Source organism: Alosa pseudoharengus, unplaced genomic scaffold (assembly GCF_046254945.1).
Source record: "Alosa pseudoharengus isolate Yale_2024_CS ecotype anadromous, Long Island Sound unplaced genomic scaffold, YU_APseudo_1.1 YU_APseudo_1.1_scf_4, whole genome shotgun sequence".
NCBI classification, from domain to species: domain Eukaryota; kingdom Metazoa; phylum Chordata; class Actinopteri; order Clupeiformes; family Clupeidae; genus Alosa; species Alosa pseudoharengus.
The window spans coordinates 3,887,426-3,912,644 of NW_027468774.1; the positions used below are offsets into that span (position 1 = coordinate 3,887,426).

The 25,219-nt window shown below is 44.3% G+C and overlaps 1 protein-coding gene across 1 annotated transcript in view; it reads left to right on the forward strand.

Annotated features, from left to right (window-relative positions):
- Window positions 1-23,881, forward strand: part of unc13d (unc-13 homolog D (C. elegans)) — a 50,760-nt gene extending 26,879 nt beyond the window's left edge. The window contains exons 22-34 of the mRNA XM_076266961.1: window positions 566-686; window positions 1,453-1,605; window positions 2,182-2,277; window positions 6,554-6,760; window positions 7,135-7,209; window positions 7,520-7,599; window positions 8,001-8,106; window positions 15,239-15,310; window positions 15,657-15,740; window positions 16,329-16,449; window positions 20,167-20,290; window positions 20,996-21,186; window positions 23,232-23,881. Of these exons, the coding sequence (XP_076123076.1) occupies window positions 566-686; window positions 1,453-1,605; window positions 2,182-2,277; window positions 6,554-6,760; window positions 7,135-7,209; window positions 7,520-7,599; window positions 8,001-8,106; window positions 15,239-15,310; window positions 15,657-15,740; window positions 16,329-16,449; window positions 20,167-20,290; window positions 20,996-21,186; window positions 23,232-23,335 (1,534 nt within the window). The 3' untranslated portion in view covers window positions 23,336-23,881. The remainder of the gene's footprint in view (window positions 1-565; window positions 687-1,452; window positions 1,606-2,181; window positions 2,278-6,553; window positions 6,761-7,134; window positions 7,210-7,519; window positions 7,600-8,000; window positions 8,107-15,238; window positions 15,311-15,656; window positions 15,741-16,328; window positions 16,450-20,166; window positions 20,291-20,995; window positions 21,187-23,231) is intronic.
- The last annotated feature ends 1,338 nt before the right edge of the window (window positions 23,882-25,219 follow it).

Here is a 25,219-nt window from a genome sequence, read left to right on the forward strand (position 1 = left end):
GGAAGGGCAGACCATATAAGGGAATGGGTGGAGACAAAGACACATGACCAGACAGGTAAACACAGAGCGCATGACACAGAACAATACACAGCATGGCCACCAGGGGGGCACAAAGTCTCGGGCCAGATCCTGACACAGCTAGCTGTGGACTAATAAAGTAAGAGTGTGGCTGTATGGAGCTAGCTCTGTCTGACTGGGCTGATAAAGTAAGAGCGTGGCTGTATGGAGCTAGCTCTGTCTGACTGGGCTGATAAAGTAAGAGCGTGGCTGTATGGAGCTAGCTCTGTCTGACTGGGCTGATAAAATAAAGGCCAACGCCCACTGGCGACGACATTTGCGTCTATGGATTTGACGGTCAAGAGAAAGAAAAATGTCAGACGTCAAAAACCGTCAGACTGGGCTTTGCTCCATTAAAAGTAACGGAGTTCTAAAAGTTGGCATTACTTGATGTGCGTCAGACGCCACCAGTGGGCGTTGGCCTTAAGAGTGTGGCTGTATGGAACTAGCTCTTGACTGACTGGGCTGATAATGTAAGAGAGTTATTGAGTTATGGTTGTATTTCCAGGGCCAACCTTCTGCAGCTGACAAACTTCCATGAGTGTTTCCGTGAAGCGCTCCCCTACTGGCTAAACAAGGCCTTCAGTACTACCATGGAGAGAGTGGAGAAAGCTGTGGAGGTGGACAAGGTAAGAGACGACAACAACAAACACAACAACTGCAACCCCCCCCCCACACACACACACACACACACAAACACACACACACTACAACCACACACACCCCCCCCACACACACACTCCTGTCTCTCTCCTCCTCCCTATGCTGCTTTCTGTTTTGCCATATTCCTTGGGGTTCAAGTACTGAGTCAGTCCATTATATTTTCTGTGTTTGGTTTATTGCATTCTTGGTTTATTGGTCTACAGGCATAGTAAACAAGGCTTTCAATCTCTTCCACTCTAACTCTCTTCTCTCTCTCTGTCCACCCCCCCCTTCCTTTCTCCTCTCTGTCCTCTCTCTCCATCTCTCTCTCTCTCAATCTCTCTCTCTCTCCATCTTTCTCTCTTTCTCTCTATCCTCTCTCTCTCCATCTCTCTCTCTTTCTCTCTATCCTCTCTCTCTCTCCATCTCTCTCTCTCTTTCTAATATTTCATCTCTTAACCCTCTTCTCTCTCTCTGCCCCCTTCCTTCCTCTCTCCTTTCTCTCCATCCTTCTCTCTCTCTTTCTCTCATCTTTCATCTCTCCCTTCCTTCCTCTCTCTCCATCCTTCTCTCTCTATCCCTCTCTCCCTTCCTTTCTCTCTCTCCTCTCTCTCTATCCTCTCTCTCTCTTATCTTTCATCTCTCCCTTCCTTCCTATCTCCTCTCTCTCCATCCTTCTCTCCCTCTCTTTCTCTCTCTCTATCCCTCTCTCTCTCTCTCTCTTTCTCTCATCTTTCATCTCTCCCTCTGTAGTTGCAGCCTCTGCAGGGCGGCTCGGTGCCCATCAAGCACAGCACCTCTGCAGTGGACCTGGCAGCCTGCCTGCAGCCCATCGCTAAGCTCTGGGATCAGCTGGCCTGGCCTGATCCGGAGGAGGGCTTCATGCTCATGGTCAAACTCACCGAGGTGGGCCCAGTTCGGACGCACAACAGCCAGGCTACGCTGGGGCGCGCAACTGAAACGTTCCGTTCGCAGAGAGTACGCCGCAATAATTGGCTTCTAGTATGATCAATGGACCTAGCCACACCAGACGCAAGAGCGCTGCGCACCTTCCAAAAGAATTAGACCAAAAACGATTTTTATAATCTGTGAACGGAACGGCACACTTGCACGCCCAATGTAGCGTGGCTGTTACACACAAACACATGCCGAAGACACACAGCTTACTTAGGTCCAGTTCCGATCAATTCCATTGAATTAAGTTCAATTCAACTCAATTCAGTTTATGTCAGCTCAGTTCGTTTCAATGTAACAAAACCCAGTCCAATTCAAAATGCTGGTAAATGTTTTACTAGTCTACACATCATTTACAGGGCTGCACGGAATGAGATAAATGTTTAGGTGTGTTTGCTTGTACTTTCACGTGTGTGTTTTTTTTTGTGTTTTTGTGTTTCATGTGTGTTATTTTGTGTGTGTACTTTGTACTTTCATATATGTGTGTGTGTGCATTTGAGTGTGTCTGTAATATGTGTGTGTTTGCAGGACATGTGTAAGATTTCATCCACATACTGTCAGATGTTGAAACAGAGGGTGAAGAAGCTATCAGAGACCTCAGACCCGGGCAGTGCAATCAACATGGTGGGTCAAATTCACCATCATCATATCTGCTTTGTGTGATGACAGCTCTGTGGTGAAGTTGTGTGTGGTGTTGATTGAGCTTTATCTTTATCCTGAGATGTGTGTGAGATTACTCATCTTTGTTCTGCTTTTGTATAGTATAATAGATGATTTGTATTCACTCTTGTGTCTGGTGGTGACCAGTCTCTCTTTATGTCCTGTGGTTGTGTGTTTAATGATTCTTTCTGTCCTGTGGTTGTGTGTTTAATGATTCTTTATGTCCTGTCATTGAGTTTACAAATCACTATTTGTCCTTTAGTTGTGTAGCGGAGACTGATGTACTGCAAATTACTATTTATAGTTATTTATGTAATTGAGTTGATAAATCTAATAGTCCTGTAGTTGTGTATGGAGTCAGACACTTTCTAATACAGCACATAGATACAGCACCACCAGGGATGGATTACTGCACAGGCCTACCGGTCCCAGGCCCAGGGGCCCAAGGGGTCAGGGGGCCCTGAAGCCCAAGCCTTTGCATGGAATCATTGCCTCAATATCAACAAATCAGGATGTAGGCTATTAATCTGATTGAATTTAGTATTGGCCATCCCCAAAATGCACCAGAATACAGGAAATCACATCAAACAAATTAAAAAAATTCTGGGGGAGGACCCCAACCCCCCCCCCCCCTCCCACATATACAACAATTAATGAGGGGCCCTCAATACATCTGGGCCCAGGGGCCCGAAAGTTCATAATCCGCCCCTGAGCACCACAGCACAAAGTCCTCCATAGAAAGGCATGGGATTTGTTCATAATGGCAGTATGGCAGTTGTCTACACATTAGAGTTTAGATTCTCTGCCCGAGCCCGAGCCCGAACTTGACCCGACTTGGCCGATATATCCAACCATATCCTCGGGCCGGGCCGGGCCGGGTTCTTGATCAAGATTTTTTTTTTTTTTTTAAATCATTAGCCTACTTGGGTGGAGAGCTAAAGCTATGCCATAGTCAGAAATATTATATATTTAACAAAGTAGGCCTACGTAACAAGGGTGTACAATACTGTATGTTCAGAGTTACAAAATGTAATTTGTAATGTCATCTGCGCAACACGTGTCATGCGCAGCTTCTCCGCTCGCACGCATCACACCGGGCCTGCTGTGCTGTATTGTGTAGCTTAAGTGCAACGTGAAGCTTGAAGATGTAAAGAAAAAATGAAAACAGGAGAAATAACTTCGAGCAAGTTTGGAGAAAAGTCGGAGGTATGCATTTGTCAGGTAGGCTATGCTTTGTTGTGTGCATTACGTAACGATGTTCACCTATGACAGCAAAAAGACTTTAAGATGAACATGAAGCAGGCTTGCCATGGCAGAAATAATGATACCAGCCTTCCATGTCCTCTTTTGTCACTTCTCCAAGCATACACCTGAGAGCGAGGCAAGCCCTCACAGAGAAATGCGTTGAGTTTTGCTGCAGGGACATAATTTTACGTTGTAAGTGGCTTACGTTTCTTCATTCGGATTCATTTGCGATCCATTCCATTCTGAATAAACAAACAGTTTACATTCTTCATCCTCTGTTGCATTATTCATTAATATAATTCTAAACGGATTTCTGTAGCTCAAACAACTCGAAATTGTAATCGAGAACGTCAGTTATAATGGCCCACGTATTTAAAAAATGTCGGGTTTAAATCGGGCTCGGGCTCATAATTACAGTTAATGTGTCGGGCCGGGTCGGGCTCGGGCACAATGTGCACGGGCTCGGGTAGGGTCGGGCTTGATTTTTTGGGCCCGATCTAAGCTCTACTACACATATCCCGCCCCTTCGATGGCCAAATTCAACACGTTACTACATTGTGCTAATCATGTAGTGTGTGTTTTAAATACATCGTGCCAATCATGTGTTGTAATCTCGGCCACATGACTACATCGTGCTAATCATGTAATGTGTGTTGTGAATACATCGTACCAATCATGTGTTGTAATCTCACCCACGTGACTACATTGTGCTAATTATGTAGTGTGTGTTGTGAATACATCGTGCCAATCATTTAGTGTGTGTTGTGAATACATCGTGCTAATCATGTAGTGTGTGTTGTGAATACATCGTGCCAATCATGTAGTGTGTTTTGTGAATACATCGTGCTAATCATGTAGTGTGTGTTGTGACTACATCGTGCCAATCATGTAGTGTGTGTTGTGATCGTGCCAATCATGTAGTGTGTGTTGTGAATACATCGTGCTAATCATGTAGTGTGTGTTGTGAATACATCGTGCCAATCATGTGTTGTAATCTCGCAGCTGCGTGGAGCGAGGTTGGTGTCATGAAGCCTTGAGCACGTACGTTCTGCCGGAACTAGATAAGTGGCAAAAGTGCATTGCAATATGGCCGCTGAGTGGAGGGACTTGCCTAAAAGGGTTGACAAATCTCCATTCGTGTGAATCTCAATCAACTACATCATCAGTTGTGTGTGGTGGTGACTGAGTCCCATGCTTTTTCCCATCAGCGGAGCTAGTTGGCTAGTTCAAACTTTTGCCAACTTAAAAGAAGCTTAACTCGTGTCACGCTGTTTGCCAACAGCAACATCCATCTTCCTTGTTTTCAAGTAGCATGGAATTCACGCCGAACCGTTGCAACTCTGCCATCAATCATTATGTTAAGCCCGCCTACCGACTCTATACACAATGTGATTGGCCCTATCGAAGTTTAATTTTTCCAGCTTGCAAGCCAACGGAGAGTTGCTAGACTAGCCCGGGCATACATTTGCTGCCACTAGGGTGCGTCTAGATTTTTAGGCTAGTGGTGGTGAGTAATCTGTCTGTGTCCTGTAGTTGTGTGTGGTGGTGAGTAATCTGTCTCTGTCCTGTAGTTGTGTGTGGTGGTGAGTAATCTGTCTGTGTCCTGTAGTTGTGTGTGGTCGTGAGTATTCTGTTTCTTTCCTGTAGTCTTGTGTGGTGGTGAGTAATCTGTCTGTCCTGTAGTTGTGTGTGGTGGTGAGTAATCTGTCTGTGTCCTGTAGTTGTGTGTGGTGGTGAGTAATCTGTCCTAGGGCTGTAACGATTTACGATTTGAAACCGAAATCGCGACATTCATATCCACGATACTGTGTCGCGGTGTGAAAAGGCAGAATCGCGACACACCCTTTCTAGTGTTTCACGCAGTGCTTTACAGCTTATGCGGCCGCAAAAGCAACCCACAACTCCCGCTTTACTTATCGGTAGCCTACGTTGTCCAAAAACAAACAAATAAATAAATAATAATTTCATACCTCTCCTTGCTTTCATTGTAGACTATGTGTGCAACTTTACCAAACAGTATAGAAGTAAACCCCCTCTCCTTGCCCCGCTCTCTCTCGCGCTCCCTCCCTCTCACTCTCCCTAACTCTCCTGCTCAATGAACACGCGCGACTTAAATAAAACATTCACAATCGTGAAAGCAAGGACGCATAGACGACTAGCTAAATTACTATTAAATCCGCTTAGCATCATTAGCATGCTGCACATATTTGTTTAAAACTCTTGCATTGAAGTTGACTGATCATCTCAATACCAACGTTTCCCAAAAGGGCCTGTCCCAAGGAGAACAAGTATTACCTTGAAACTTAAACACACATGGGGAAACTGAACAGTCCAATCAGTAGACTATGATAGGCTAAGCTATATGCTACTTTGTTTACAATATTTCCAGGCTTCAACCAGACAGCTGAATTAAAGAGGTAGAGTTGTAATAAAAAATAGTAGGCCTAGGCTATAGGCTAATCTGCATAAAGTGTGCTGTCATAAATATCAGTCATTCAGAAAAATATGTTTATATCAGGATATAAAATAATAGATATATTATATTGTAATCCTCTGGTGTTCTAAGGGAGGCTATTAAAATGTTATTTAATAAAATGTCTAGCCCCCCCCCCCAAAAAAAAAAGAAAAAAAAAAGAAAAATCGAGATTCGTATCGAACCGTGGGTCAAAAATCGTGATACAAACCGAATCGTGAAGTTGGTGTATCGTTACAGCCCTACTGTGTCCTGTAGTTGTGTGTGGTGGTGAGTAATCTGTCTGTGTCCTGTAGTTGTGTGTGGTCGTGAGTATTCTGTTTCTTTCCTGTAGTCTTGTGTGGTGGTGAGTAATCTGTCTGTCCTGTAGTTGTGTGTGGTGATGAGTAATCTGTCTGTGTCCTGTAGTTGTGTGTGGTGGTGAGTAATCTGTCTGTGTCCTGTAGTTGTGTGTGGTGGTGAGTAATCTGTCTGTGTCCTGTAGTTGTGTGTGGTGGTGAGTAATCTGTCTGTGTCCTGTAGTTGTGTGTGGTGGTGAACGACCTTGAGCACCTCCGCTCTGTCCTCACTAAGCTGCCAGGACAGCTCAACTGGGCGGGGCTTCGGGAGCGCACGCGTCTTGTGATCACCGACACCCAGTTCCAGAACACGCTGCCGTCCCAGCTGCAGCACACACAGGCAGCTCTGACGCGTGAGATCCGCTCAGCCATGGAGACTCTTGGCAGACAGGTAGGGGGCGCTAGACACAAGTCTGCTTCTGATTCACATTCCGATTCACCTCCCATTAGCACAAACATCAAAAGCTACGTGGATGCTAATTGTAGATACTCTGATGATAATCTAATTCTAATTTCTTATGTCTGATTCCTGTGGCACTTTCATCTACATGCATTACTGCATTTCGTTGTCTCTGTACTTGTACATGCATTACTGCATTTCGTTGTCTCTGTACTTGTACACAATGACAATAAAGTTGAATCTAATCTAATCTAATCTATATGTTCAGATTGTAACAGAGAGGGTGTTGCATGGCATGTCAGTTGGCAATAACCACACAGGGTCTGAACTAATGTCTTGTGTCCTTCTCTTGTCTCTTTCCTCAGTTGAACACTGATATTGAGGCCTACGTTCGAAATATGGCAACACGTCACAGACTTCCTTCTAAGTCCACGGAGGATGTGAGAAACCAAAGGGAACTTCCCTACTTCCCCCTCACCTCCCACCTCCCTCTCCTCATGAGACCACATGCACCAGTTGTGCCAGTCATGGAAAACACTACTGACACATACTCAATAACATCCAACCATCCATCCACCCAGTAACATCCACCCCACCCAGTCATACACACACTCAATAACATCCTACCACTAATCCACTCAATAACATCTGTCTATCTATCTATTTATCTATCTATCTATCTGTCTGTCTGTCTGTCTGTCAGTCTGTTGTTATTGAGTGTTCTGTTCATGTGTTTTCTCTGTTGACCAGGCTGTGGTCCCCCTGATGCGCTACCTGGAGAAAGAGCTGCAGTACATGAACGAGAACTTGGTCCAGGAGAACTTCAACGGGTCAGTTTGAGATACAAAACACAAAATGCACAAAAATGAACACAAAATGCACAAAAAATGAACACAGAATGCACAAAAATTCACACAAAATGCACAAAATTTAACACAAAATGCACAAAAAATACTGGTATAGGTACCTGGTTCAGATAAACCTACAGTAATGTTGTTCATTAAAGTAGATGTGCCTGCAGATGTGCCTATTGGAACAGAGAGAGAGAACTGCTCAGCAGGCTAATGTATAGATGACTGTGTTACTATGTAGCTATATCCAAACCTCTCTCTCTCTCTCTCTCCCTCTCTCTATCCCTCTCTCTCTCTCTCTATCCCTCTCTCTCCCACTCCCCTCTCATCTCACTCCATCTGTCTCTTTCTATCTGTCTTTCTCCCATTCTCTCGTTCAGTCTGTTAACGCCACTGTGGAATAGTTCTCTGAAGATCCTCCATCAGGTGTCTACACAGGAGGGGGGCAACCTCGTCTACTTCCAGAGGCTAGACCACACGCTTCAGGTACACACTATAGTTTAACTGTACTCTTTACTGTAATATCAATAGTACTTTTTAATGCAGATTGTAGCTATGTAGCTGAGATTGCAATCAAATATGAGTTACCCTAATTTCCCAACTATTAGCCATGGCTTATACATTGATTTTGCTAAATTTCTTCAGCTATGAGGTTACAGTTTTTCTCAGTCGCTTTGGTGCTATTCTTACATCACTATTAACATTTGCACAGCAGTTAGTGCATTTCTCAAAACAATTAGTGCAAACTGTAAAACCTAGTGGATGACCTGCAAAAGCACGTCACTTGCTCAAAATGGATAGTCCATTCCTCAAAAGCAGGTATTCATGTCAATGAAACTGTCAGTGTCATCAAAATGAGAAGTCTTGACACCATCGTTTATGAACAAGATAGTCAAATGGCTTTGTCATGTTTTCATTATGACAGTTCTCTCAGTGTTTTCCAATGCAAAAAAAAGGTCAGAACTCGGTGACACTACCTGAACATGCTCAAGACAGCACTATACAGTACTTGTACAGCCATTTGAAAACTACAGTAAAGTTACACATTGCTGTAGTTAGGGGAGTAAGTGAGTACAAGACACTGAACACGTACATTTTTACTGTATGCTCTTTGCTATTCCACAGCATTGTGACAGAATTTGATAACTAGTTCAACAATTTTGTATGTAATGACTCAAGCAATGAAATGAAGACTATTAGTTTTATTGGGAACGACTATTCAGCATCCATAAGTATAGTTAATTTTGACTGACATGACATGAGCAAATGATAATGTTAAAAAACAGCAGAGAATTGTATGAAAGCAACTGATACATGTCCAAAAGCATTTGCAATTTGTTCAGAGGAAGGAGAAATTGCTACTATGATGTGCACAAATGACTAAATGTTGTGGAGGTTGAACTAATAGTTATGAGAATTTTCATTCTGATCTGAAAAAAGCACCAAAGCGACTGAGAAAAACTGTAATACACGAGGGCAGTTAATATGGTATTAATATGGTTTTGTCTCTTTTAACTTACACAAGACACTGTCCTGCGGCTTATATACAATGCGGCTAATACACAGAAAATTCCTGTAGTATGGATATGCATTTGATCAGTTGAATTGGTCCCACAACTATGTACTAGTGCATGGGTTCCCAAAGTGGGGGTCGGGACCCCCCGGGGGGTCGCGGGACGCCGAGGGGTGGGTCGCGAAATGATTTCCATAAATCAAATAAATTTGGGGAAAATAAAAGAGCTGTCACTTGACCGCACTTTAAAGACAGATTTTAATTCCAAGACGCTTGCTGAGTTCTGGATTTCAGTCGAGAGGAAATATCCACAGCTATCCAAGGCCGCGATGGACGTACTGACGCCGTTTGGCTCCACATACCTGTGCGAAAAGAGTTTCTCTGCACTGACATACAGTATATTAAAAACAAATACAGATCGCGTCTAAATGTGGAGGATGATCTCCGTGTGGCCGTCTCCACAATTAAACCAAGAATGGACTTGCTGTGTTCCGCGCATAGCGCGCATCCATCTCATTAGATGAGATTGCCAAAATGTAAATTTGTGCAGCAACAATGTACATATGTTTACAACAGTTTGTGGATATTACCTTGACTGAGATATTCTTCTGTTAAAATGGAAATTAAAGTAATGTTTCAAAGTTAAGTTTGCACGACAGCAATAATGTGCACTCATGTTACATGGATATTATTTTTTGACTAAGGTATTCTGCTTTTATAGTATAGTATATTAATAGTATCACATAGTAAATTTCTATATGTAAAATCATAACAGGCTGCTCTGTTCTTTTGTGTTGTCGTTAAGCCCGTGTTTGGATAAGCCTAGTGCGTATGGCCGGTGCGTACATTTTATTTTATTTTTTGAGTCACATCCAGGGATAGTGGGGGTCGCCAGTCTCTGGCACGGTTATTTTGGGGGTCGCAGGTTGAAAAGTTTGGGAACCCCTGCCTGTACTAGTGCACTCTATGCACTTTGTTTTACCAGTCCAGCTATTTCTGCAGGGAAGTTAATGTTGGGTTGTTTAGTGCTGCACAGAGCAGCCGTGACCTACTGGTTAGGGCTTCGGGCTTGCCGGTTTGATCCCCGACCAGTAGGGAAAATGGGTGCTGTGGTTGAGCACTGCTCTCCCATACCCACATCCACGGCTGAAGTGCCCTTGAGCAAGGCACCTAACCCCTCAAGCGCCACTGTAGCAGGCAGGTCACTGCTCCGGGTTAGTGTGTGCTTCACCTCCCTGTGTGTTTTGTATGTTTCACTAATTTGCGGATGGGATAAATGCAGAGACCAAATTCCTTGTATACGCAAGTATACTTGGCCTATAAACCTGATTTACATTTACATAAAATGACAATACATGCAATATACAGGTATATTACATACAATACATGCAACATGTCTGTTGAACATAATGTACATCATTTGTATACCACAATGCATATCCTCTCAGTCCACACTGCGTTCTATATTAGATGTTTCCAACTGCCAAGCTCACACTGTCACACTGTCACAGCATAACCCGCAGTGAGTGGTTCCTGTTTCAGAGTGTGCATTGACTTTGTGGCCTACAGAACAGAACTGGGTTGCTGGTTGGAGAGCTGATCCTCTCTGGGCTACCTCATCTATGTGTTTCACTTCTTTCAGAAACCCCTGACTGACCATAGAATAATGGGCCTAAAGTGAAAGGGTAACAGGGCTGGTTTCTATTACAAACAGTCTTTGCCACTGAATGAGAAGACACTTCTCCTTCCCTTTTGCAGTAGCAACACTCCAATAATGGCCCGTTTCCACCAGCTGCATGGCTCGGTTTGGCTCCGTTTAGCAAAGCACGGTAGTTTTTTGGTACGGTAAATCCCTTGCCTGCTTTGCGTCTCCAGCACTGTCCCCGGTTGGAGCTGTCCCCCGAAAATGTCCCCGCTATTTCACTGTGACTGACAGACCCGAAATTGGAAAGAAAAGAAAGAAAACACTGACCAAACGTATAGTTGCACACCCTACACACACAGGCTCAAGCCAGCCAGAGCGAGCGCTCAGCTCAGAGATCAGGGGCCGTATTCACAAAGCCTTTTATCTTACCACTATGAGTACTCATAAATCGCACTAAAAGATTTTAGCTAGGAGTTTTCTCTTAAAAGTTATTCACAAAGCCTTTCAGACCTACTCTTAGTAAGGAAAAATAACAACTCCTAAACTAAGAGTGAGTCTTCGTTGCTATGGATGACGTCATTACTCATGCACGAGCTTGACTGAAGTGACCACCTTGATTGGCTGACGATTGTAACGCGGGAATGATTCCAAACACCTCTCTTCCGATGATGAGTGACAGGTGACAGGTCTGAGAATGCGTGCGCTACTAGTGTGAAGGACGGAAGATGATGAATAACTGAATAAAAAGGCCTAAATGAATAAAGAGTAAGGCCAAACAAATAGCCTAGTAGCCTAATGAAACATAGGCCTACGGATTGATGCAGTATCATTGCAACATTATTAAATTAATCTGTCACCATATGCCTACGTTTGCAAAGAGGAGAACATTTTATTTTTATTCACAATGAAACGTTACATTTATTTACATGTTGAGAATGATTAGTTTTGGTTGTTGTTGGTGGCGTTATTGCGTCCCTTTTATGAATGCAAAATTGTTCTCTCGCCTGTTGCCGCATACAGTAGGCTACACATTTCAAAACATCGCAATGTGAAATGCCACAAAAAGCTGTTTGTGAATAGGTCTTAGTGAGTTAGGAGTCCTCTCGACTTCTTTTAAGATGTCCCAGACTTAGGTGCTACTTTTAGGTCTAAAATGCTTCGTGAATTACTTTTAGTGAGAAAAATTAGAGTCCTAAAGTTAGGAGTGACACGCCCATTATTTTTAGGAGTTGCTCCTAAATTAGCCACTTAGGAGCTACTTTTAGCTTTAAAATTCTTTGTGAATACGGCCCCATGTTCTAGAATGCCCATATTTATGCTATTGTGATTGGTGGAATAGCAGCGCGGTAAAATCTTGAATCTAGAGTCTAGCATGTATGGTGTGAATCTAGCATGTATGGTGTGAGTCTAGCATGTATGGTGTGAATCTAGCATGTACAAGATACAAGGAAGTTTATTGTCACATGCATATAGTTACTGGAAGTAAGAAATGCAGTGAAATTATGTCTGGTGTCAGCCTATTTGTGCATTTATGGGGGGGGGGGGGTAAAAAGTGCAGTAGAAGAGGGGTTTAGTAGATTAAGTGGCAAGGGCTGCATAAGAAAGGTGGGGGAGGATTGGGATTGGGGGGGGGGCACCAACAAGGAGCACCCAAGAGCAACAGGGGCAAGGAAAAACTCCCTTACCAAGGAAGAAACCTTGGGCAGTTCCACGGCTCAAGGGGCTAACCCAACTGCCAGGGGTCTTGGTGTGTGTGTTGGGGGGATGACAGGGGAGATGGGATAGTGTGCTGTGTATGTGGGGAGAGGGCAGTGTGCAATATGTGTGTTGGAGAAGCTTCCTCATGAGACAATGTGCTGTGTATTGGGGGGGGGGGGGGGGGGCAGTGTGCTGTAAGTATGTTGGGGATGTGTGTTGGAGAAGCTTCCTAATGAAATAATGTGCTGTGTATGTAGGGGAGGGGGGTGGCAGTGTACTGCAAGTATGGTGAAGGGACTTACTATTGCAAGCAGAGTACTGTATGTATGATGTATGTGAGTGATGACTGTGAAGATGTGTGTGTGGGCGGGAGGGGAGTGGAGCAGTGACTGTGTGGGTAGGTGGGGGCAGTGTGCTGTAAGTATGTAGAGCAGCGGTCCCCAACCACCGGGCCGCAGGTCATTCCTAACCGGGCCGTAGCCTACGACATGAGTTTAAAAAAAAATGCATGCAAACTAAACTAAATTTAATTCGCAATAATGTCACGTTTTTACATGGCATAGGCCTATATGCAGTTGTTTGATTGCACGCATGTTTGCATTTTGCAAGGTCTATTTTCTTACGTCTGTCTGTCCCGCCTTCAACACTTTTACATATTGCCTTCAGCGCTGCGCAGCCTCAGGTCAGCTCACTTCACTTGATCAGTTCTTGGCGAACGGTAGTGTCACACGAAGTTAACTAAACTGCTAGAATGAGCGTTTGAGTTGCGAGAGCCGCTGCAGAGATTTCTTACAGAAAAAAAGTCACCGTTAGCTGCACATTTTAGTGATGAGGACTGGGTGTCAAAACTCGCTTACCTGTGTGACATATTCGGGTTGCTTAATGACCTGAACCTGTCACTCCAGGGGAGATTGACAACTGTCTTTAAACTGGCAGATAAAGTCGCTGCATTTAAAGCCAAGCTTGATTTGTGGGGACGACGAGTGGACCGTGTATTTGATATGTTCCATAGTGGGTTTTGGGAGAGACTGAGGCAGGGCCCTTTCTCTCGCAGCTGGTGCGCGATCACCTTGTTGCGCTTTCAAATGAGTTTATGCGTTACTTTCCATCCTCCAAAGATCCACGGCAAACCAATGAGTGGGTCCGCAACCCATTTGTCAATATCCCGAATAGTCCTAACTTGTCAGTGCAGGAGGAAGCAGTTGATCGAAATTGCTTAAGAGTGTGTATAAGGAAACCTCTCTGGCGGGTTTTTGGATCAAAACCAAAGCAGAATATCCCGAGATAGCCGTAAAAGCGCTGAAAACGTTTCCCACCACGTATCTACCGGTATGCGAGGCCGGGTTTTAGGCAATGACTGCAACTAAGACCAAATTGCGCAATCGACTGGACATTTCAAACACACTGAGGGTGTCACTGTCTTCCATCACCCCCAGATGGAAGCTTCTTGTTGCAGGGAAACAAGCAGGGCTCCCACTGATTATATTCGTAATGCACGTTTAGTTCCCATGTTTTGTTCCCATATTTTGTTCAGCATGTTCACACTTATAGATATAGCTTCAAGTTGTTCAATATTCATAGTTCATATTGTTCAATTTTCACTTCTTCAAGTTCACGTTTTTCACAAGAGATCGTTACCTTCACATACATAACTGGAGCTAGTTATTTTCAAGTAATGCATGCACAACACATATGGAACATGGAACCCCTGAACCCCCAACCCAACCCCCCCCGCCGGTCCGTGAAAAAAAAATAGGAATCAAACCGGTCCATGGTACATAAAAGGTTGGGGACCCCTGATGTAGAGGATGTGTGTTGGAGAAGATCCTGAAGACAATGTGCTGTGTATGTAGGGGGGGGGGGAGGCAGTGTGATGTGATATGGTGTGAATCTAGAGTCTAGTATGTATGGTGTGAATCTAGCATGTATGGTGTGAATCTAGAGTCTAGCATGTATGGTGTGAATCTAGCATGTATGGTGTGGATTTAGCATGTATGGTGTGAATCTAGAGTCTAGCATGCATGGTGTGAATCTAGCATGTATGGTGTGAATCTAGAGTCTAGCATGTATGGTGTGAATCTAGCATGTATGGTGTGGATTTAGCATGTATGGTGTGAATCTAGAGTCTAGCATGCATGGTGTGAATCTAGCATGTATGGTGTAAATCTAGAGTCTAGCATGTATGGTGTGAATCTAGCATGTATGGTGTGAATCTAGAGTCTAGCATGTATGGTGTGGATTTAGCATGTATGGTGTGAATCTAGAGTCTAGCATGCATGGTGTGAATCTAGCATGTATGGTGTGAATCTAGAGTCTAGCATGTATGGTGTGAATCTAGCATGTATGGTGTGGATTTAGCATGTATGGTGTGAATCTAGAGTCTAGCATGTATGGTGTGAATCTAGCATGTATGGTGTGAATCTAGAGTCTAGCATGTATGGTGTGAATTTAGCATGTATGGTGTGAACGTACAAGACTATGCAAAGTCACATACTCCCATCAAACTCCACAGACCGATTTTCTGTCGGCCAAGCAATGACTGCATACCCATACCGTACCAAGACCAAATAATCTTGGGGTACCAAAAAGGAGCTCAACACGGCTCGGTTGTTTTGGCACAGTTCGCAAATTTTGCAAATAACTATGTCATGGTACTGTAATCATGGTTGGTAGTGTAAGTGTATGTATAAAAAGGCTGAGAGTGTATATGTTTCTGTGTGTGTGTGTGTGTGTGTGTGTGTGTGTGTGTGTGTGTGTGACAGTGTCTGGAGCAGTGCTTCCATGCAGATGGTAATGGACTCCCACTGGAAACACTGCACACTGAAGAGTACAAGGTGAGAAGACTGATAACTGTGCTGGAGTTGATTGATTGATTGGCTGATTGATTGACTGATTGGTTGGTTGATTGATTTATTGACTTATTGATTGATTGATTGAGTGAGTGAGTGAGTGATTGAGTGAGTTAGGGAGTAACTAACAAACTCATTAGTCAATTAATTAATTATGCAGGCCGTCTAGGCCATCAAGCTTTGTGATGTATTTAGAGTGATTCCCTCTTTGTGATATATTTAGAGTGATTCCCTCTTTGTGATATATTTAGAGTGATTCCCTCTTTGTGATATATTTAGAGTGATTCCCTCTTTGTGATATATTTAGAGTGATTCCCTCTTTGACTCTCAGGTTGTGAGAGCTCATCTAACACAGAATGCATTGAACAGCAGACAACTGATTGAGAAGTTCCTGGAGAGGAAAGTATATCAGCAGGTAAGCCTTCAGGAAGCTCATCAAGTGGACCTCTAGTGTTCCCCTGTCTTCTCCTCCCACTAACTGCCCAATACAGATATGAATAAATGGAGGAATGACTTAACATATCCCACTAACTGCCCAATACAGATATGAATAAATGAAGGAATGACTTAACATATCTGTGTACACCTACGTGTTGACAGAGAGAATGAAAGATGTCACTGACTCCCTAACCTGACTCCGCCAGATGGATTGCTTTGCATTTGCTCGGCATATCCATATCCACATTTTCTCCATCGCAAATAGCCAGACTAATCTGCTAGTAAAATAAAATGGAGCTCGCGAGATTAGTATGGTCTCATGAGGCCACTGACTCCCTGCCTGTAGACACAGTATACTGTATATTGCTCATACTTGTTACACATACACTTGTTGTAGATAGAAAGATAGAAACACTAATACTACACGTTGTTAGACACCAGCTTTTTCATGGCCGCTTTGGTCATCTATACTCTTCCCTTTTCTTCCTCCTCCTGCCAACACAGCTGTCTGGGTGATGTGGCATTAAGTGATGTGTTAAGATGTCTGTGTTCTCTTCATCAACAGAAGGTGGTGAGTGGGGATAAGTATGGAGCAGTGACCCTCATCACCTGCTACAAGCGAAACGATCAGAAGCTCCATGTGGAGGTGCTCAACGCCAGCAACCTCATCCCTCTGGACTCCAATGGTGAGAGGAGAAAGAGGAGGAAGATGAGGAAGAGGAGGAAGCTTTATGAGGGCGGCCTCAAGAAAGGGCTGGTTACAGCCAGAGCAGATTCAATGCAGTCACAATATAACCAGAACAGAACCAGGGCTAGAACATGACTAGAATACAGGCAGAACAAGGTTAGAACAGAGCTAGAACAGGGCTAGAACAGGATCAAAATAGAGTCAGAACAGGGCTAGAATAGAGCCAAAACAGGGCTAGAACAGGAGCTAACCTGACCCTAGCCAGATGAATTTTGCTCCGCCTAGCTCCACTCATCCATCTGGGACCAATCCATTGGAATGGTGTTTCAGAAGGCTGGGCAAAATGCTTGCATATGATTGAATAAGCCACTTGTCCGTCATCTATTGACGTGCTACTTCAACCACTCACATCGAAGCCAACCCGTGACGCTGATAACAGTCTCACGGTCGCTTCTCCACTACGTCACATCTGTGAAACTCCCGCCCTGCGTCCTGATTGGCTGAACGATAAAGTCGGTTGCAGAAATCACTCTCAATGGAAGAGGTCCCAGATGGATGTGAGTGAAGCTAGGCGGAGCTCAGCTTCAGAGTGATTCAGAGCTTTCATCAGGTCCATTTCCACAGGTGTATAAAATCAAGTACCTAGATTATCAATGCAGACTGCATGGTGCTTGATTAATACACCTGTGGAAAGGGACCTGATGAAACCCATGAATAGCCAGAACAGGACTAGAATAGAGCCAGAACAGAGAACAGGGCTAGAATAGAACCAGAACAGGGCTAGAATAGAGCCAGAACAGGGCTAGAATAGAGCCAGAACAGAGAACAGGGCTAGAATACAGCCAGAACAGAGAACATGGCTAGAATACAGCCAGAACAGAGAACAGGGCTAGAATAGACCCAGGACAGGGCTAAAATAGAGCTAGAACAGGGCTAGAATAGAGCCAGGACAGGGCTAAAATAGAGCCAGGACAGGGCTAGAATAGAGCTAGAACAGGGCTAGAATAGAGCCAGAACAGAGAACAGGGCTAGAATACAGCCAGAACAGAGAACAGGGCTAGAATAGAGCTAGAAATGAGAACAGGGCTAGAATAGAGCTAGAACAGGGCTAGAATAGAGCCAGAACAGGGCTAGAATAGAGCTAGAACAGAGAACAGGGCTAGAATAAAGCTAGAACAGGGCTAGAATAGAGCTAGAAAAGGGCAAGTATAGAGCTAGAACAGAGAACAGGGCTAGAATAGAGCTAGAACAGAGAACAGGGCTAGAATAGAGCTAGAACAGGGCAAGAATAGAGCTAGAACAGAGAACAGGGCTAGAATAGGGCTGGAATAGGGCTAGAACAGGGCTAGAATACAACTAGAACAGAGAACAGGGCTAAAAGGTGGCTAGAATAGAGCTAGAATAGAGCTAGAACAGAGAATAGGGCTAGAATAGAGCCAGAACAGGGCTAGAATAGAGCTAGAACAGAGAACAGGGCTAGAATAGAGCTAGAACAGAGAACAGGGCTAGAAGGTGGCTAGAATATAGCTAGAATAGAGCTAGAACAGAGAACAGGGCTAGAATAGAGCTAGAACAGGGCTAGAATAGAGCTAGAACAGAGAACAGGGCTAGAATAGAGCCAGAACAGGGCTAGAATAGAGCTAGAACAGGGCTAGAATAGGGCTAGAACAGAGAACAGGGCTAGAATAGAGCTAGAACAGGGCTAGAATAGAGCTAGAACAGGGCTAGAATAGAGCTAGAACAGAGAACAGGGCTAGAATAGAGCTAGAACAGGGCTAGAATAGAGCTAGAACAGAGAACAGGGCTAGAACAGGGCTAGAATAGAGCTAGAACAGGGCTAGAATAGAGCCAGAACAGGGCTAGCATAGAGCTAGAACAGAGAACAGGGCTAGAATAGAGCCAGAACAGGGCTAGAATAGGGCTAGAATAGATCTAGAACAGAGAACAGGGCTAGAATAGAGCCAGAACAGGGCTAGAATAGAGCTAGAACAGAGAACAGGGCAAGAATAGAGCTAGAACAGAGAACAGGGCTAGAATAGAGCTAGAACAGGGCTAGAACAGGGCGAGAATAGAGCTAGAACAGGGCTAGAATAGAGACAGAACAGAGAACTGGGCTAGAATACAGCCAGAACAGAGAACATGGCTAGAATAGATCTAGAACAGGGCTAGAATAGAGCTAGAACAGGGCTACACTAGAGCTCGAACAGAGAACAGGGCTAGAATAGAGCTTTAACAGAGAACAGGGCTAGAAGGTGGCTAGAATAGAGCTAGAATAGAGCTAGAACAGAGAATAGGGCTAGAATAGAGCTAGAACTGGGCTAGAATAGAGCTAGAACAGGGCTAGAATAGAGCTAAAACAGAGAACAGGGCTAGAATAGAGCCAGAACAGGGCTAGAATAGAGCTAGAACAGAGAACAGGGCTAGAATAGAGCTAGAACAGGGCTAGAATAGAGCTAGAACAGAGAACAGGGCTAGAATAGAGCTAGAACAGGGCTAGAATAGAGCTAGAGCAGGGCTAGATTAGAGCTAGAACAGAGAACAGGGCTAGAATAGAGCCAGAACAGGGCTAGAATAGAGCCAGAACAGGGCTAGAATAGGGCTAGAACAGAGAACAGGGCTAGAATAGAGCTAGAACAGGGGTAGAATAGAGCTAGAACAAGGCTAGAATAGAGCTAGAACAGAGAACAGGGCTAGAATAGAGCTAGAACAGGGCTAGAATAGAGCTAGAACAGGGCTAGAATAGAGCCAGAACAGGGCTAGAATAGAGCTAGAACAGAGAACAGGGCTAGAATAGAGCCAGAACAGGGCTAGAATAGAGCCAGAACAGGGCTAGAATAGGGCTAGAATAGAGCTAGAACAGAGAACAGGGCTAGAATAGAGCTAGAACAGAGAACAGGGCAAGAATAGAGCTAGAACAGGGCTAGAATAGAGCTAGAACAGAGAACAGGGCTAGAAGGTGGCTAGAATAGAGCTAGAACAGAGAACAGGGCTAGAATAGAGCTAGGACGGGGCTAGAATAGAGAACAGGGCTAGAATAGAGCTAGAACAGGGCTAGAACAGGGCTAGAATAGAGATAGAACAGGGCTAGAATAGAGCCAGGACAGGGCTAGAATAGAGCTAGAATAGAGCTAGAACAGGGCTAGAATAGAGCTAGAACAAGGCTAGAACAGGGCTAGAATAGCGCTAGAACAGGGCTAGAATAGAGCTAGAACAGGGCTAGAATAGAGCTAGAACAGAGAACAGGGCTAGAGAACAGAGAACAGGGTTGGTGGTGTTAGAGTTCTAGTAAGACAGAAAAGACTGGCGCGAGTGACGGAGGTGCTAGACGAGTCTGTTTTGTATTTAGTATATTTTTGGGCTTTTTATGCCTTTAATCAGATAGGATAGTGGAGAACGACAGGAAGTGAGTGGAAGAGAGAGTCGGGGTGGGATCCGGAAAGGACCGCGGGGCGGGAATCGCACCTGGGTCGGTCGCCGGCATACGGTGCAGGTGCCCCAGCCAGTTGCGCCACAGCTGGGACCAGGTCTGTTTTGTATTTGTATGTGGCTCTTTGATTGGAAAGGGAGAGATTGATGGGTGTTGTGTAGCACTTTCTAAGCATAATTTGAATAATTTGGAAGGGATTTTGACAGTCGGAAGGCAAACTGTGTAGAACCTCATGATGATATCACAATAATGTTCTCTCATCCTCGTCTCCCCCGATGTCTTACTCAGGTGCCAGTGACCCGTTTGTGCAGCTCTCTCTAGAACCGCGCCATAACTTCCCAGAAGTAGAACCTCGAAGCACCAAGATCAAAAGCTGTGACCTCAACCCTCTCTTTGAGGAGGGCTTTGAGTTGTATGACACATTTGTATTTTTTATTTAACATATACCTTTTGTGTAAAATGCCTATATTGCAGCTGTTCCATACTGAATGTATATTAAATATAATGACATTATACTGACTGGGATGATAGAAATCCCACTCAACAAACTCACCTTCCAATAGTCCAACCTGGAAATGTTGGATTTTACATGTAATGCCATTTTATGGGGCAGCCGTGGCCTACTGGTTAGCGCTTCGGACTTGTAACCGGAGGGTTGCCGGTTCGAACCCCGACCAGTAGGAACGGCTGAAGTGCCCTTGAGCAAGGCACCTAACCCCTCACTGCTCCCCGAGTGCCGCTGTTGTTGCAGGCAGCTCACTGTGCCGGGATTAGTGTGTGCTTCACCTCACTGTGTGTTCACTGTGTGTTGTGTGCTGTGTGTGTTTCACTAATTCACGGATTGGGATAAATGCAGAGACCAAATTTCCCTCAATCAAAAGTATATATACATATACTATACTTATACGTAATGAAGGAATGTATTGAGTGCCACCTAGTGAATACTTTTGGTAATGCATACTTCATGTGATTAGATTGATTCCTGAATGTATTTTCTGTGCATGTTTATGTGTGTGTGTGAGTGTGTGTGTGTGTGTGTGTGTGTGTACGTGTGTGTGTGTGTGTGTACGTGTGTGTGTACGTGTGTGTGTGTGTCTGTCCCATCTTCCTGAGACAGTATGGTGTCTCTGGAGCAGTGCCAGGCTCCGGGAGCATCTCTGGTGGTGACGGTGCTGGATCACGACACGTTGCGTAGTGACGACTTTGAGGGTGAGGCCTTCCTGTCCCTGCGGGCCATCCCAGGGGTGGGGGGCATCGACACGTCCCCAGCACAGATACGCCTGCCCCTCATGCACCCCAAACCCAACAGTAAGACACACACACACACACACACACACACACACACACACACACACACACACACACACACACACACAACCCTCAACTTCCTCTCTCCCCAAAAGCAGCCTAGACTCATGGTCATCTGGAGTCCAGTCGCCTGCAGTTGGGTGTATGATTTATGCTCAGTGGGATTCATAACAATCAAAAGTGTTCTTTTTCAACGTTCTCTCTCGTTTTTTGTAATGCGATGTTTAATTGAAACAGTTGCCGTTTTCAATTACCCTGGAAATCCAGAGTTCTCGCGAGAGCACAATTTGAGGTCCGGAATCAGTCAGTAAGTTGGTTCCGCCCCCCGAGTTGTGCCATGTTCATTACTCAGAGCCAGACCCTAAATCTTTCTTTTTTTTTTTTTAAATGACAATTTTTCTCAGCTGCTTAGGTGTATTTCTAAGAGTTGAAATTCTCAAATCTATTTGTTCAACCTCTACATCATCTGTTCACCTCTTAAAAGCAATGTATCACTTTGAACAAACCGCAAATGCTTTCACACACATGCAATTGCTTGTGTACAAATGGCTGCTGAATTTAACATTATCAATTTTTAACATCATGTTGGTCAACATGGGTTTTACAGGATCTCTACTGAATAGTCCTTCCCCAAAAAACATTTAGGCATTAGTTCACTGCTTGACATATGTAAACAAACCTGTAATCTGAAACAGTTGTAATATGTGATGTTGAGTATAATTTTACCATTTCTGTTAACACTTTTTTTTAGAAGTGCTGGAGGACTTTGTTGGTCTTGTGTTGTTGTCTGGTAACATGCTACAGTATAAAGAGTTTAAACGTGTGAATCCTGTCTGATCTTCTAGTCTCTCACATACAGTAAAGTGTAACTTTTTACTGTTGAAATTTATATATGCATTAGACAGAACAATTGCAGCCTAAGAGCCATAAGTATCAGAGTAAACTTTGTTTTGACAACATGGAATCATTTTGACTATCTTGTTCATAGCAGTGACACAGGAACTTTGCATTCTGATGGCGTTAACATGTTGATTGGCATACATATTTGATTTCGAGACGTATTCTAGGCTAAGCATTTTGAGCAAGTTACACTGTGAGGTGCAGTTTGCACAAATGGTTTTGAGAAATGCACTTGCTGTTCAAACATACAGTAAATGATGATTTGAGAAATGCACCAAAGCGACTGAGAAAAACTGTATGTACTGAACTGTAAGCGCAAAGTTCATGGATCATAAAATAGTTTTAGAATACTGGTCTAATTGTAAACGTACACGCCGCTATCACGTCTGGTGTAGCCAGTTCCATTTGATTTGAGTTAAGCGAATTGTTGCAGCAGACGCTACGCGGAGAGAACGCTTCAGTCGCGTGCTCCGTATAGCCTCCCTGTAAGTCCCACTGCATAATCGTGCTCCGTATAGCCTCCCTGTAAGTCCCACTGCATAATCGTGCTCCGTATAGCCTCCCTGTAAGTCCCACTGCATAATCGTGCTCCATAAAGCCTCCCTGTAAGTCCCACTGCATAATCGTGCTCCGTATAGCCTCCCTGTAAGTCCCACTGCATAATCGTGCTCCGTATAGCCTCCCTGTAAGTCCCACTGCATAATCGTGCTCCGTGTAGCGTCCCTGTAAGTCCTGCTGCATAATCGGTTGGCTAGAAACAGAGAATGTGTTGCAGTGTGAAAGAGTTGTGCCCATGTGAATGTGTTGCAGTGTGAAAGAGTTGTGCCCATGTGGATGTGTTGCAGTGTGAAAGAGTTGTGCCCGTGTGAATATGTTGTAGTGTGAAAGAGTTGTGCCCATGTGAATGTGTTGCAAGAGTATTAATCTCATTCCCCTGCCGGTGAAAGAGTGAGTGTATTTTTCTGTTGTGAAAGAGTGATCTTACATTTCTGTTATGACAGAGTGTATATGTGTTGTCTTGCAGAAAGCATATACTTGTGTTTGAAAGTAAAAGAGTTGTGAAAGAGGGCTCTTGCATTACTGAGGTGAAGGTGCATATTTGTGTTGTCCTGTAGGTGACAGCGTATATTTCTGTTGTCCTGCAGGTGACAACTACCTGAAGCTCCTGGAGGCTCGGCGGGATGATCGCGAGGCGCAGTCGTTCGTGAAACTACGGCGACAGAGGGAGAAGAAGTCACAGGAGGCATGAGGAGGAGAGTGCTGTGGAAACCCGGGAGGAGTAAGGGAGGAGAAGGACACTCATCTCTCTCTCTCTCCCTCCCCCCAGGATTAGACAGCCCTCCATCCACCAAATGTTGTCTTGTTTAGACCACTAAAAAGTGCCTAAAATGCTTCTCTCGAGGAATGTTAGTGTGAAATGAAATGAACCATGGATCATACTTCATGTTCTGCCAAACCATTATCCATGTCTTTCTCGCATGTATGTTCTCTCTCTTCTAGACACTGTTCCACCTCTCACATAGATCTCTGTTTTCTCGCTGGGTTTAGCACATCAGCTTATTTATCTACTCTGTATAAACACATCTGTATGATTTTGTAAAGTGTCTATGTAGTGTCGAAGTAACTGCTTATACTTTCACCGGATGTGGCCCAGAATCAAGCCTGATCTGGGCCGCCTCTGCCTGAGCAGGTAAATGCAATAAAAGGACTGAGGCTTAGACTGACTGTGTGTGTGTGTGTGTGTGTGTGGAGATTGCTGCCGGTCACCAAATAAAGGAGCTCATTTCTAATCTCACAGCATTCAATTTCCAACTCTGTAGTGTTGCATGTGGAACATAACGTGCGTTGAGGGTTTGTGCCGAGTGCTACACTCTCCGTCCTCCCTAAAGGGAACCGTCTGACTGGTGATGTCAAATGAGGGTTCTAAACAAAAGAACACCTTAGGAACTCATTTCTTATGAGCTTTCTCTCTGCTCTTTCTCTGCTCTACCTTGACTTTCATTCTTTTTTACTCGCGCTAAAAATGTGTTTGAATGAAAGCTCACAGGAACCATCATCGCGTGAGCATGCAAAATAAAACAACAGCGGGTCCATCCAAAAATATACATTTGTTTATTGTTCTATACAAAAAACAATAACAGACTTCCACACTGGAGTTGGGTACCAACGCAGAGAGAGCGTCTGCCCGTGGACAGGGGAACCTCTGGCCCTGATGCGGGCCAGTTCCGGCTGACCCCGGGTCCGCCGCTCTCCGAGCGCTGGGGAGCTGATGGCAGCTGTTGTCACAGTGAAGCTCCTCTGCCCAACACAGCGCCCAAAATCTGCCAACCTCCTTTCTCCCCGCCCCCCTCTGCAAAACTGGCCAATCCCCACGAACCACCACGCCCACACCGGGGGTGGTGCTCTCTGCTGATTGGCTGTGGAGGGCGAGCATGTGAAGATTATTCAAATATGTCTAGTAAGCGTCTTACAAGTGTTCACATAGCAAATTGAACTGAATACTATAAAGTTGGGTGCGCAAAAAGCCAGTCAACTCCATGAAACCTAAAGATTATTTGGTTAACAGACACATTATTATTTTTATGAAAAATATATACAAATATTCTCTCGCTCTACAGAAATGGCTGAGTCAATTTGCTGTGATTGATTGTTTCTGTCTGTTATCCCCTTTTCCCATTGACGGAACAAGCGTTTTGTGGAAAAAAAACAACCTGAGTGTTCAACAGAGCAGGTTGAGAGGAGAAATGGCACCTCTTTGAAAGTCCTTTTCTTTGTCCTTTCTGTATTCATTGAAAAAGGTCATTTACACTGATTTCTATAAAGCAAGAAGTTAGACAAAGTTGAACTAGAAGAGACTAGAAAACAGACAGGATGCAACTCCTCCCTCCAGCTGTTTGTTCATCCCTGCGCCGGTGGGGTTGCCATGGCGAGGGTTCTAAAGGGCCTACACAGCCTTTGTTGATGCTCATGGAAAATTCTAGAACGGTCCCCCAATTACAACATATAAAATACATTCTGAGAATGTTTTCCTAGGGAATTGTTTTTGCGTAAACAATGCAACTCAAGGTAACTGTACAAAATGGGCCAAGTGCTGTGTTTGAATAAGACCTAAGACAGACCAAACAGCTGGACT